This window comes from Molothrus ater, chromosome 2 (assembly GCF_012460135.2).
Source record: "Molothrus ater isolate BHLD 08-10-18 breed brown headed cowbird chromosome 2, BPBGC_Mater_1.1, whole genome shotgun sequence".
Classification (NCBI taxonomy): domain Eukaryota; kingdom Metazoa; phylum Chordata; class Aves; order Passeriformes; family Icteridae; genus Molothrus; species Molothrus ater.
The window spans coordinates 91023447-91036445 of NC_050479.2; the positions used below are offsets into that span (position 1 = coordinate 91023447).

Sequence of the window (12999 nt, forward strand, 5' to 3'; positions counted from 1 at the left end):
GCACTGAGATTGTTTTGTCTTGTGCTCACCCTTTCTGATGGTTGTATGAGAGATGATTTTTGGTTTTTACTTCTACCCATTTCCACATGATAGAAACTAACTTGAAGAAATATATTTTTGTGTACCTGAATATCAACACAGAATGGGAGATATAGTCCTTTACTTTCTGTTCCATATTTAGTCCTTTGAGTACACAGAAGAAAAACCCATGCTCATGGTGACCTACATAATCCAGCAGAGTGCCTAATCACACCTACATGAGGAGGCTGCCTGTGGTATCAGGGAAGGAATGTGGGCACTGGGAGACCCCTGCTAGTGCTCTGTTCTGAAGGCTGATATGAGTCACTTTTACTCTCTGGAAATAGAGTCTCCTCATGTAACACAGCTTCCACAGAGCTGAGTATCAGGGGCACAGAAATGGATTAATCTTTTAAAATGCGTTTATCAAGGGCTATTTGTTTTTTTCTTATCATGGCACTCACTTCAGGGTGACTCAGGGTGAGCTTCTGCAAACTAGAGGCCAGCTGATTTCAGCCATAGCTGTGCCTGTGCTGTATCATGAGGCAATCAATGACTCCAGAACAAAGAGGTACATCATGAAAGGTGAGTTTCAAAAAAACCAAAACCAAGCAATGAAAATCACGTTGCTCAGCATCAGCAGTGAAATAATTAGACATCTCTTCAGGATGGATTTATAGACTAGTACCATTCACAGGCAGAAGCAGAACTTGCTGGGGAGGATGCTTTATAAATGCAAAATTAGTAACAGTAGTCCTAAAAACAAAACTGAGTAAGGAAGCAGAGCCTGAGGAAGCACAGAAAAATGCACAGCTGCCATGAACAGACCAGATGTGGGCTGATATGGGTAGCTCTTCCCGGAGTTTTCTCCTTGCAGCAGGATGGTGGAATCCTCTTTGGTCTTTGTGAATGAGGGTATGCATGCCAACATCTCCCTTGGTGCCTGCCTGCACTGAGGGCACAGAATAAACCAGGTAAAAAGAAGACAGCTTATGGGCATGCTTGGTCCGAGTGAGATGGTATTTTAAAGCCAGGGGTGTCATTTTTGGTTACAACAAACCTCAAAACTCGAGAAAATGCCTTTGACAACTGGTGTCATAGTGTTGCTTGCTGTGAGAGAGGTTGCTGAACGTGACAAGGCAATGGGTCTCTTTGCATTGTCACATCCTCTCTTCTGCCTACTGGAGGCTACTGAAATTCAGAGATAAAGAGCTAAAACAAGAGAGCATCACAAGTATTTATTCACAAATGAGCACCACCAGGCATTTCAGGTGGGATTTTGAGCCCCTGTGCCTGGCATGAAGCCCTGGCTGCCTGTTTTGCTCGGAGAACATTTGGCTTCTAACATATATGGTCTAAACCCTTATTTTTAAATCTGCCTACATCCCGACACGAGTGACACCCGTAGCTGTGGCCAGCACTTCAGTGGCCTCAGGGCTGGAGCGTGGGGGGACAGTGGGTTGAGTCAGTGAGTGAATCCCGCCTGTGGAAAAGCCACCTCGTGCCTCAGTTTCCCCATTTTTGTGACAATGTGAGGGGCTGCTACGACCTCCCGGCGGGATGCTCTCGTCCCGGCTGGCGGGCATCCGCGCCCCGGCACGGCTGTCGCAGCTCCTCGGGACCCCCACCGGGACAGGGCTCGGGGAGCCTCCCCCCTGGACGCCCCTCAGCCTCCTGCTGCCTTCAAAGGCCGCCGAGGTCGCCGTGGGGCGCCGAGGGGCCGGCGGCGGGAGGGACGGGGGCACCGCCGAGGGGCGGCGGGGAGCGGGCGGGGGCCGGGGAGGAGTCGGCCCCGGGGCGGGGGTCGGGCCGGGCCGGGGGTGGAGCCGCGGGCTGGCGGGTCGGGGCGAGGGGGAGCCCTCCCCTTCCCTTCAGCAGCGAGCCGGAGCCGGGGAAGGCGCCTCCGCAACTCCTCCTGCCCCGCCGGTGCCGCCCGCCGCCCGCAGCATGGTGAGAGGGGTCCAGGGCGGGAAGTTCGGCGGCGGCGGCCGCCCCGCCGGCCCCGGCCCGGCCCGCGCTCACCGCCTCCCGCTCCTTTCTTGCAGATGTGGAAAACTCTCCCGCTGCTCTGCGCCCTGCTGGCCGCCGCCCGCCTGCGAGCCGAGGTAGGCGCGGGGCCCCGGCGGCGGGACGGGGAACAGGACGGGATGGGTGGGGACAGCGGGGGCGCCGCGGCGCCCGCGGGGGAGCAGCCGGGAGCGGGCGAAGTGGCAGCCGGGGCGGAGAGGGAAGTTGCGGGGCCGACGGGCGCCTCGGTGGGGCGAGGGGCTGTGTCCGCGCCGGGGCCGGATCCCTGCATCCCGCCAGCGGGACGGGCTCCCCGGGCAGCTCCCTCCCTCCTTTTCTCCATCCCTCCCTCCCTCTCGTCCGCGCGCTCTTTCCCTCGCTCTTCTTTTCTTCCTTTCTTTCATTGCAATGACATTGAAAACCTTTGAAAGCCCCCAGCTGCAACCCCCCCAGCTCTGTTGACAGAAAACAAACGGTGCCTGCATTCCCGGTTGCGGCGGCCTCCCTAAAAAGTGAAGTCAGAAACAAAATATTTGATAATTACGGCAGGGGAAATGTGGAAGTGATTTGAGGAAAATGAACTCAAGCTGGGCTGGGAAGAGAGGCCGAGCCTGCCTTCCGAGGAAAGCGGTCCCACTCGTGGGGCAGCTCGTCCTCCCTCCCTGCATTTTTTCTCCCTACATGTTTCTCCCAGATGGCGAGACCCACCCTAGAGCATCGCAGTTTGGCTCCACGAAAAAAAAAAAAGGCATAAACACGTCTGATTCCCTCTTTTTCTGCCTCCCACCCGTGGACTGTGCTGCCCGGGTTATGGTAAAGAATGGGATTTAGGATGGAGCCCATTGCTGTTGCGCTCTGTCCCTGAGCAAAGCTCTTTGTGAACTCCCTGCACCGGCCAGGTGAGGAGCAGAGATGATACAGGGTGGTTGTTAGCCAACACTGTTGGGCTCTGGTCGCTGCTGTCATGAAAAGCAGGGGGAGTGGGAATGAGCTATAGTATGGACCAGCATTTCACATCTGCCTGTACATGATAATATTGTAATACACATTCGTCCCAAAGTGTGACATACTTATGTAGTGAGTGTTTCCATGCATCCTCTCCAACACTGTCCTGAATAAGCTAAATCGTGTTTATTCATTTTTTTAGGAACCCTAAATAAATCTTAATCAGCTCAGGTCATTATGCACCAACACCTCTGTAGGAAAGAGGTGCACAGCATAAGAAAAATTATAATAACAGCTAAATAATGATGACACTGGTCTTAGTAAAGCCTTCTGGGACCAGTAACCCAGAGAAACAGCCAAAATATGTTTGGCCCTGGACTTGTGATTTCACTGGTGTCACTAACATTGTTGAAGTGCTAAATCCTGCTTTTTGCCTGATGTTCTCTAATTTGTAGTACCTGGATAGCTTCCCAGATGTAAGTTCTGTCATGTCTCTGTGTCTCACCTGCAAACTGAAAGTAAGAAAAAATGTACAGCAATCATGTTCAAAACTTGGTTTTAAAAGCCAGTTAATACTTGAGTGAATAAATGAATTATTATGACTGGCTTCAGAGATAATGGTCCAAGTTGCAAACCAGTGAATGTTTTGGTTTGATTCCAGTCTTAAGTTCAGGAAAACTTGAGAGTGATGACTGAGGTCTGGGTCTGGTTTCAGGGAAAATGGACACTTGAGGCAACTTTTGTTATGGGGTTCAGTTTGATTCCTCTGTGCTAGTAGCTGCCAAGCAGTGAATATCAGTTCAGTCACAGGTAGCATCCACTCTCTGGGATATTTAGGCCTTCTCATTTTCTAGGGAGTGGGCTGTGCTTGAAGGTGGGCTGCTTGTAATTCAGAGACAGCTTTGATGGTTACCCACTTCTAAATGTTTCTTGTTACTACTCTACTGCATCACTGGCATTCAGTAAGATTAGTGTGGCATTTTCCTGTGTGGTTTTCCCTTTCCAGATTTTGGAAGCGATAACCCTCTCTATGCCTTCTGTTTCTGCTGCAGCTTGCACTTTGTCCCTTTCAGTACGTTCAGAATATTAACACTGAGCCTTAAGCTTCTAATCCTTTTGTTAGCAGAACTCTGAGTTGTACTGGGGTTCTTGTACAACATTCATTTCTACAACATTGTTAGGTGCATAATTAGAGTCTTTAAGGAAAGAAAGAAATTGCTTCAGTAAATGTTCCTGGCATAACTTCATGCAGACTGGAAAATCTGAGGCGTGCCAGAACTTTGGAGCTTTTCTTGGCCTGGTTCAGTAATAGTCACAAGAGCAATAGACGGTGAACTGTACTCCTCGGATGGAGGCCAGGCACCAGCTTCAGACAGCCCCTTTTATCTCTCTCTTCCTGGGTCAGACTCAATGAGCTGGCTGTTCACTCATATTAACAGGGATACTGCAGATGTGAAGTTACTCATATTCTCAGCTGGGGCTCCCAAAGCATATGGAGTGATTTTTGGGAAACATCCATCACAATAGAGGAAAAGGGAGAGGCTTGAAATGTCTGTTGAATGTATTTAAAGTCAATCAGTTGTTCACTTCCTGCTGGAGTAAGTTACCTAGTTAGCACTGGAGAGGAGTCCAGGTGCTATTTGGCTCTGCCCAGTGAGGTCTGAAGGTGGTGCATGGGACCACTTCCACACCAGCATCATTCTGTGTCCCACCAGGTTACTTGTTTCACAATAAGAGTGAAGGGTTTTCTTGTTTTCATTTTCATTTAAACCTCATTCAGAATCTTTAAGAAAGTTATTTTCACCATGAATTTTAGATGTTAGCAAAGAGGTTTATGCCAGCATGAGTATATTGGTGTGAGCTGGGGATACAAGTCCTTTCTTGAATCCAGCCTTGCCAAGAAGAGAGGTCACTGACCTGGCCTGCCTTCTGCTCCTTGCAAGTTTTCTGGCCATTCAAAATAATCTCTGGGGCCTGGAGCTGTTCTTCTGAACTATCCTTAACCCATTTCTGGCCAAATGAACCAGCCTTTGGAAAGAGTTATGTGGAAATGGTTTGATCTGACTTGTCTCATTTTGGCTAAAAAGGCAAGCAGAGGAAGACAAGCCACTCCCTTCTCGTGAGGAGATGTACAAACAGATCTGAGGCACTATAACCCCTGAGCAACACAGTGGTGACAAATATCTGGAGGCAGATTCACAACCTTTTCTAAAAGCATGGTGTTTGCAGTGTCTATATCTGTTGTAACCTTGGGATGATTTTTTTTCACCTGACCTCTGTTTCCCTCAATGTAATTTTTCTGTATGAAAAGCTGAAAAGGGATGTTAAGGGGGAGAGAGAAGGCAGAGGTTTCTGTTTGATTAACTCACCTAAGTGCTTCCTCTTGATCTGACTTGGCTGCTTTTTCATGTAAGGAGAGCAACTCTTCACCCTTTCCAAGACTGGTGCCCTTTGCCAGCAGAGTACTTGTGTGCACCAGGGGATTTGGAGCTGGGAATTCAGATGGTCTTCACAGAACTTGGTGTACTTCCTCTCACTGGGTTGTTCACACAGTGTAGCCAGCATCAGGAGCTTGCCTTGGTCAAACTTTTCCCACGTTTTTGCAATGGACAAAACCTAAAAACTGATGTCTTAATAAATGAAATGGATTCATTTTAAATTGAGATCCCTATGTAATTGCATAGCCATATTTGGCTCTGAAACCATTGTTTTAAGAAGTTTGCCTTTTGAAATTAAATGATAGAAACTTTATGAATAGTTCAGTCCTGCTTTCACTGATAATTTAGCCAGGACAGTGGACAGAAAAGGCAGCATAGTGCCAGTGATGTGCGTAACTCAGGCTGTTTTTAATAGGCACTGGCTTTGTGCAATACAACCCAGCAGTAACACACTCATAATATAATTTAATAAAAGTGACTTCCCAGGTCTAGTCTAGCAATCACATCTTCAGTGGAAGGAAAGATTGCATCCATATTTTCTCCTTGAGCTGGTTTGGGAGTGATAGGTGTCTTCCTTCTTGAAATCCTTCCCTTGAGTGCCAGACCAGGCGTGGCTGGAATTGCATCTCAAGACAATAAGCACCTTTTAAATGGGAAGGCAGGGAAGAAGTGATTCTTTCCTGGGAGCACAGCAAAGGCTCATCAGTGCAAAGCGTATTTTTTTAAGGTGCATGCTGTGCCACCAGGCAGCTGCTGTGCTGCAGATGTCCCAGGAGCTGGAGTGTGGGACATGGACCAAGCGGTTCTGTCCCAGGCACCTCATTGTGCTGAAGTCACTGGCCAGATGCCCGTGTAGGAGTGTTTAAACAACCTCCCCGGCTGTTCTGATGGGGCTGTAACCTCTGAGCAGCAGCATGTGTGGCACGAGCTCCGCAGCAATGTCGTGTAGCACTCTCGTGTGCGTGGCACCCAAATGCTGCTTCTCAGACGGAGCTGCTGTCAGAGCCGAGCTGCTTTGTGCGAGTGAATGGCTTTATCTGCCGGAGTGCAAATTCCTTGCCGGTAATTAACAGGGGGCTGCTGCTGGGGGCTGCCGAGGAGGCAGCTCTGCTCCCAGCCCAGGAGGAAGGGACTGGCTGAGTCTCCTGTTGCATTTTCCAGCTGCTGTTATTGGTACAGCTGCTTACCCATCGGGAGGCTTCGGGACACCTTTGATCTTTCTTGTGTGGTGTTACATGAGCTGGGGAGTGTTTCTCTTTGTACAGAAGAGAGTTTGTCACGAATCTCAGCCAGCTGTCTCTTCCCAGACTGATGAGACTCCCATTAACCAGGCTGTGTTTCCGCCACATATCCTGTGAGCTAGATGAGATTGGTTCTCAGAAATGCCTTGTTTACCTGGGTTGCATCTATCTTTGCAGGGAGGTTGGCTTCTGCTCTACTGTGATAGCTATGCTAATCTGTGAATAACCAGCATTTCCTTGGAGAGATTTATCTCTCACAGCGTGGTCTCTGAGTTTAGCAAGCAAAAAGAGCAGCCTGCTGTTGTGCTGTGAGGCGTACTTCCTTCTACAGCTGCATCTGGGTGGTAGACAAGGGGTTATACACATCTGGACTTTACCAAGGGTTGTAGGTTTTGCCACAGCTGTGTACTGTTAGGTGTGAGCTGGTTAGAGCAGGGGTGTATTTGCTCTCAACTGTGGGGTTCTGATTGCAAATCCTCAACAGTAAATAAACAGCTGATAAACAAGTCTGGAGGCTCCAATGCTCCGTTAAAGCACAGATAACTGTAGCACAAGCAGCAAATGTGTGGCATTTTCTTGCTACTTTTTCTCAAATGTGTTTTAGTACAGATCTGGGCTGAAGACACCAGGCAGCAGTAATGAGTGGCTGTCCCTTCTCTGCCTTGCAAACTAGCTACCCCCAAGTGAAGTTCATATAAGCTGCTGTGAAATTTTGCTACTGTGCTGTAGTTTTGTCACTTATTACAGTGTACCTCTTGATTTTGGCATGGGCCCTGTGGTTGCTTGGAGCAGTGGTTTAGATGAAGGTTGCCTGTAAGAGTTGAAAAGCAAATTCATGTCCCAGTCTCCAAATGTGGAATTTCTTGCAGACGTCTGCACCTTGTTTGGAGTGCAACAGGAGGCCTATAAGCTAGAAACAAATTGGAGGCTCCTCTTGGACAAATACCTTAAAAAGAGCAAAGGATTTGGGGTGGATGACTGGAGAGGAGTTTAGTATCTTGTTAACTTCAGCTGGAAGTGAATCCCATATTTCCATTGTTTGACAGCTAAACAGTGTTTTCCTTGGCTGTACTCTCTCAACTGCTGGCCCAGAGATGGACCTCTAACCACTTTCTCAAAATACCTTAATGCTGTGTAATGGACCCCATAGAACCAGCTTTTCTTGTTCCTTCTCCTTAGTCCTTCCCTTTTGCACTGCAAAGACCAGCAAACCAGCTTGAAGGAACAATGGAGAGAAACAACTAAAAACACCAAGACAGAGCCACTGTGTTTCATTTGCAGGAAGAGTGGATTTGCACACTTTATGCTCCAAGTATAGAAGGTCTGTTTGGACAGCTATTTGTTATCCACTGCTGGTTGTCCCTAGCCAGTACATGTTCCTTCTGATCCATCTCTGCTTCTTGCTTAGAGTCCTGAGACAGGATCAAGAGACCTTGGGAATATGAATGCTGGTAGAGCTTCCAGTGCTTAATCAGCTTCTTTCCAACAATGGAAATTTTCAAGAAACAGTGATATGAAGATAGTTTCATAGCCAGAAACAAATTCTTTAGTTTTGTATCTGTGAGGAGACCTAGAGAGGTCATGGAAAGACTTGCTGTGGAGGTACCCATGGCAGTAGTATGACTCAAACCTGAAAGGGTCTTAAGTCTTACAAATCGTGGGAGGGGAGCAGAGGATGTTAAAATCTTTGATAAGAGGGAAGCAAGAGTGGAGTGACAGGAGTAGGTTGGCAAAGGTACCTGCTTCTGATGGAGAGATATACTGGTGAACCTTGTCCTAATGAAGGAGCCCAGAGCCTGGGTGTACTTCCTGCCTTCAGAAATGCTATCCTTACCTGCCTTTTCCTTGTCACCCTGCTGCAATGGTGAGAGTTTTGGGGCTTAAGTGTCAGAGAGGCAGAACAAGGAATTTCTGCCCATCCACCAGCATGGGCTTTGGTAGGCACTGGCCAGCTGATAAGTTGGCCTCCAGTGCTGTGTTGTCCAGGGATGGTTTTGACAGCAGAGCCTGCTGTTTTCCCAACAATGGATTGATCTGGAGGACTGTTTCTGCGAAGGTGCCCCTCCATGCTAGAGCAGCCCCTGCCATTTAAGCACTGGTAATTTTAGCCTGAAGCCAAGAGCTTTCCTTCTGCATGATGTCACTCCTTGCATATGTACTTCTTGCTGCTCTGGGACTTTCTTTCCCCTCCCGGTTTTGGCTGCATTTTCATGTTTATGTTCAAGGAAGCGTAAGTATGAGGGATTGGAATTGTTGTCTCATTTCCTATATGTAGGAGGAAGCGATTTCATTGGGGAATTTTTGCAATGTCTGGATCATTTAGTTGTCTGGGTGAGTAAAATTCCTCAGGGATAACTGTAAAGGTTGTGACCGAGCTCTGGTCTGCAGTTTGTGCATTCAAACCCAGAGCTCTGGAAGATTAGGGTGGCAAGGGACCAAGCATTCATGTGGGAGGCATTGCCTTCAGCTTGGCAGAAAAGCTGCAGTGTTCCTGTGTGAGGACAGCGTGTTTGCTCCACCATGCAAGCTCTGGGGTATTCCAGTCCTAAGACAATGAATGCCACTTGAGTAGTGTCAGCCTAATCTTCTGGCAGTTCTCTCCCTCTCCAATTGCCCTCTGGATGGATCATGGAGAAGTCAGGTTGCAGCAGAGGCTCAGCTTCTCACAAAGCTCTTTTTCTGTCATCCCCAGGACTGGGGCTTGGACCCCTTTGTAGAGGATGATGTCTAAGGGTAAGGAGGAGCAGGTTAAGCAGGGAGTACTTCTATATTCTTTCCTTGTTCAGAAAAAGAGAGTGTTTTTTCTACAGGGTATCACTGCATGCCCTGGGATTAGAAGCTGCTTGTACAAACCATAGCCATTAGTGTCTTGTAAAATCCAGTTTTACACATCCCTGATAAGTGATGCCCCCCTTCCTGTTCTCTGAAAAACGATACTATGCTCTGGAATATCTCAGGGCTAGTAAGTTTATCTTCACAGTCCTCTTCTGTGAGCAAGTAGACCATTAATTATTTTATTCTGTCCCAACGCTCCTAATTACACCCCCATGTTCAATGATAATCAGTGCCTCCCCCATGCCATTATCTCCACCTTGTACACACAGCCAGTTTATGGGACCCCTCAGCTCAGTGCTTAGCACACCTCTTTTCATCTCCTTGTAGCTCCCCTCCTCCTGTCAATGCAGGAAAGGAAACAGGCGTATGTGAGCTGATTCTCTGTTTGAGGTCCCCTTTGAACCTTCTCAAGCAACTTTTAAACTGAAAAGCCAGTTTCAGTCATGTTTAGTGAAGCATGTTAATTTCCTACAGGATACAGTGTTGCTCTAAGCTATGTAAAAGTAGGTGGAGTGCTACACTGCTTACTGCCTTCCCGGAGGGAAAAGCTTGTGTGTGAGATCAGCTTCTGCTGCAGGCCAGAGAAGCAATTTATGAGCATTCCCCAGTGATTGTAGTTCATACCTTCATAGCCACTGAATGCCATCAGCCTCAAGAAGGAATCTGTGGGAAGCAGTTCGTAAAACAACTTATTGTTGCTCAACTTTGAACTTGGTGCTTTGTCTTCTCCTCTTTAGCGCTCAGAGCTGTGTGCAGTCCCTCAGGAGGGTGTCATGGAGGAAACTGAGCCTAAGCATAGCTAATCAGGGGGCACAAAATGTGCTTTGTTACACCTCGTGTGCACCCACACCCATGTGCACAGAGCCACTGTGCCCAGTCCTGTTACTTGCTGGTAACTCCTGCAACCCAGACCTGGGATGGGAGAATGGAGGATGTAGCAAAATTTGCAGTCGATGTGGATTATTTGTGGATTTCCTGCCTTGCTTGGTGAGTCTTAAATCTCACTGTGGTATGTGAAAAGCTTGAACTCATACAGTGCCAGCACCGTGCCTGGGCAGCTCCTGGCTTTGTGCACGTGAAAACCGAGAGATGGGAGAACAGCTGGATGTTAACACCTCCTCAGAAATCACTGCCAAGCTCTTCTGCAATGCAGCAGCACACATCCAGATGCTGGGGTGAGTTAGGCCATCCTGGCTGCAGATGCAAGGTCAACAGTAAACCAGCATTAAACAGAGACAACTATTTGAGGTTTGGGTGTTTTGGTTTTGTTTCAGGTTAATATTTATTTGCTGTGGGGTTTTGGCAGTGTGGAGGGACTACAGCAGACTCTGAGCATCTGTGGTTCAAACACTTTCAAAGCCTGTGGGCATCAAGAAAATGCAAACAGACTCTTTGCAGACCAATTTGTCCTCACTCTTAGCATGATGCCATGATTTGTATGTAGGCTTGGGGCAAGGCATCCTATTCCTCTAAGATGTGGTGCTCACATCTGTAAGACAAGAATAATGATGGTGCTGTGCCTCATAGCAGGGTTTATAAAGCTGAGTGCATTCTTGTTAAGAAAAGTTTAAAAGCTCTCATGTAGAAGGTGCAGCAGGCATTGCTGAGCGTAATTTTCCTCGCCAGCAATGATAACAACAGTAAGAAATAGGGAGAAAAAATGTAGACCAGAGTTACTGGTTGATACAGCAATTTCTTGCCAGCCAGTAAAGATGTGCAAAAAGGCTTAATATGGGCCACCTTCAAGGTGTGAGCCAACCACAGAGGTGGCTGAATGTTTTGATGAAGCCAGAGAGAATGAAGCAGGTCATAAAGTGGGAGAGCTGGGGTCTCTCAGCGGGGCTTGCACTTCTGGGGTGCATTTGCTCTCACAGGAAAGCAGTAAGCACCTCTCCATCCCCTAATATCTCAGAGGAAAAAAACTCGAGCTGTGCTGTAAGGGGAGCACTTGATATTATGACAATGTAGATTTTCCAGTGTTCTGGTTCACCAGAGAACCTTACGCAGGGCATAGTCCCTTGCTTTCCCTGACAGGTCTGCCAGAGGTTGACAAGGGAGAGAAGATGGGTTAGTGATTTCCACTGGTTGTCATGGAAACTAATGGAAATTACTCCTTTCTTTTTTTTTTTTTGGTCCGTCTGTCGTATATGAAAATTTTGTTAAAACAACTAGGAAGCATTCTTTCTTTTTCTCTCTCTTTTGTCTTTAACACTTTAATTGCTGACTTCTGCTCTTCAAAAGTATTTTGTTGGCAGAATTTTCCTAGGGAAGTTTGTATATAGTTTTTGAATGCTATAAAGTTTGCATTGGGGATGAGCATCTGAAGTAGGGCAGCTGCTGGTCAATTCTGTGTGCTGAGCTGCTTTCCACTCTGACAGCTTCTGCAAGGTACCTATGTGACTGTTTTCTCACCAAAAGGCTTAAAAGTAAGATGGCAGGTAGCTTGAGTGTTCTGTTTCCCATGTAAATGGTAAGCAGATGATTAGCTACTCTGAAAAAGCACAAGTTGGATGAAAGGGGGATGATAATGCCAATTTATCAGCCAGTGAGTTGTCAGGCTTGCTGACATAGTGATGGTAAAGAGCTTAGAGAATTTCAGATTAGAAGTGTGGGTGTAACACAATATATTATTATTGCTATTTCATGTAAACATCAAAATGTCTTGTTGCTAAAAATATGACTGTCTACCAACTCCACTGACACTAAAAGGGGCAATTTTCCCCATAGATTAGTAGATGGTGAGACCAAAAGGAGCTATTGTGCTTTAGTTCTGCCCTCTTGCACAATACAGCCCATAGATCTAGTTTTTTGATTCATTCCATTTGCTCTGGACTCTGCAATGTGTCCTAAAAACATGTAGTCTTGATTAAGTAATTACTACAAATGGAAAATACCACTGTGTTTGGTATGTTGCTGCAGTGGTTAATTACCCACATGCTGTTACACCTCATTTCTGGCTTGCGTTTGTCTAGTCTTGATCTACAGATGCTGAATTTTCTGTTTAACCCACTAAACAGCAGAAGCCTTTAGTCCAGTGTGTCTCTTCCCTGCTGCTGTAACTGTGGTCTGTACAAGGACTGCTCCCAGTCTTGTCTTTGGCAAACTGAACAGTCTGAGCTCCTCAAGCCATCCCCTGGCAAGGTGAGTTTCCTGATCTCTTGCTCAGTACTGGGTCTCCATGCAGTGCATCCCTTTGCCAGTGTGTGCTCCCTCAGTCTGTGATGACAGGGCACTTCCATGTGCTTGTTACTGGGAATCCATAAATACTGGGCAATGTAAATTGTGAAAAGAAGAAAGGCAAAACCACGACAAGCCCTGATTTATTTCTAGGGAGTTTATACACATTAACACACACACCATCAGGAAGCACAGCTGGTGAAGTTTTCACAATGGGGGTGCTCCCTCAGTACACAAATGTGCTTGGGTTTGAGTTTCCTAAAATACATGCTTAAGTTAAAGGTCAATATTTGGAGGCTTTCTGACCCTCTTAACTTCACAGGTGAGATTTGACTGGT

At 47.2% G+C, this 12999-nt stretch overlaps 1 protein-coding gene across 2 annotated transcripts in view; it reads left to right on the forward strand.

The window, feature by feature from the left end:
• The first annotated feature begins 1903 nt into the window (after window positions 1–1903).
• The window catches only part of FSTL1 (follistatin like 1), a 53245-nt gene continuing 42149 nt past the window's right edge, over window positions 1904–12999 (forward strand). For both annotated transcript variants that reach the window (XM_036387958.1, XM_054514041.1), the window contains exons 1-2: window positions 1904–1968; window positions 2064–2123. In XM_036387958.1, coding sequence (XP_036243851.1) covers window positions 1966–1968; window positions 2064–2123 — 63 coding nt within the window. In that variant the 5' untranslated portion in view covers window positions 1904–1965. The remainder of the gene's footprint in view (window positions 1969–2063; window positions 2124–12999) is intronic.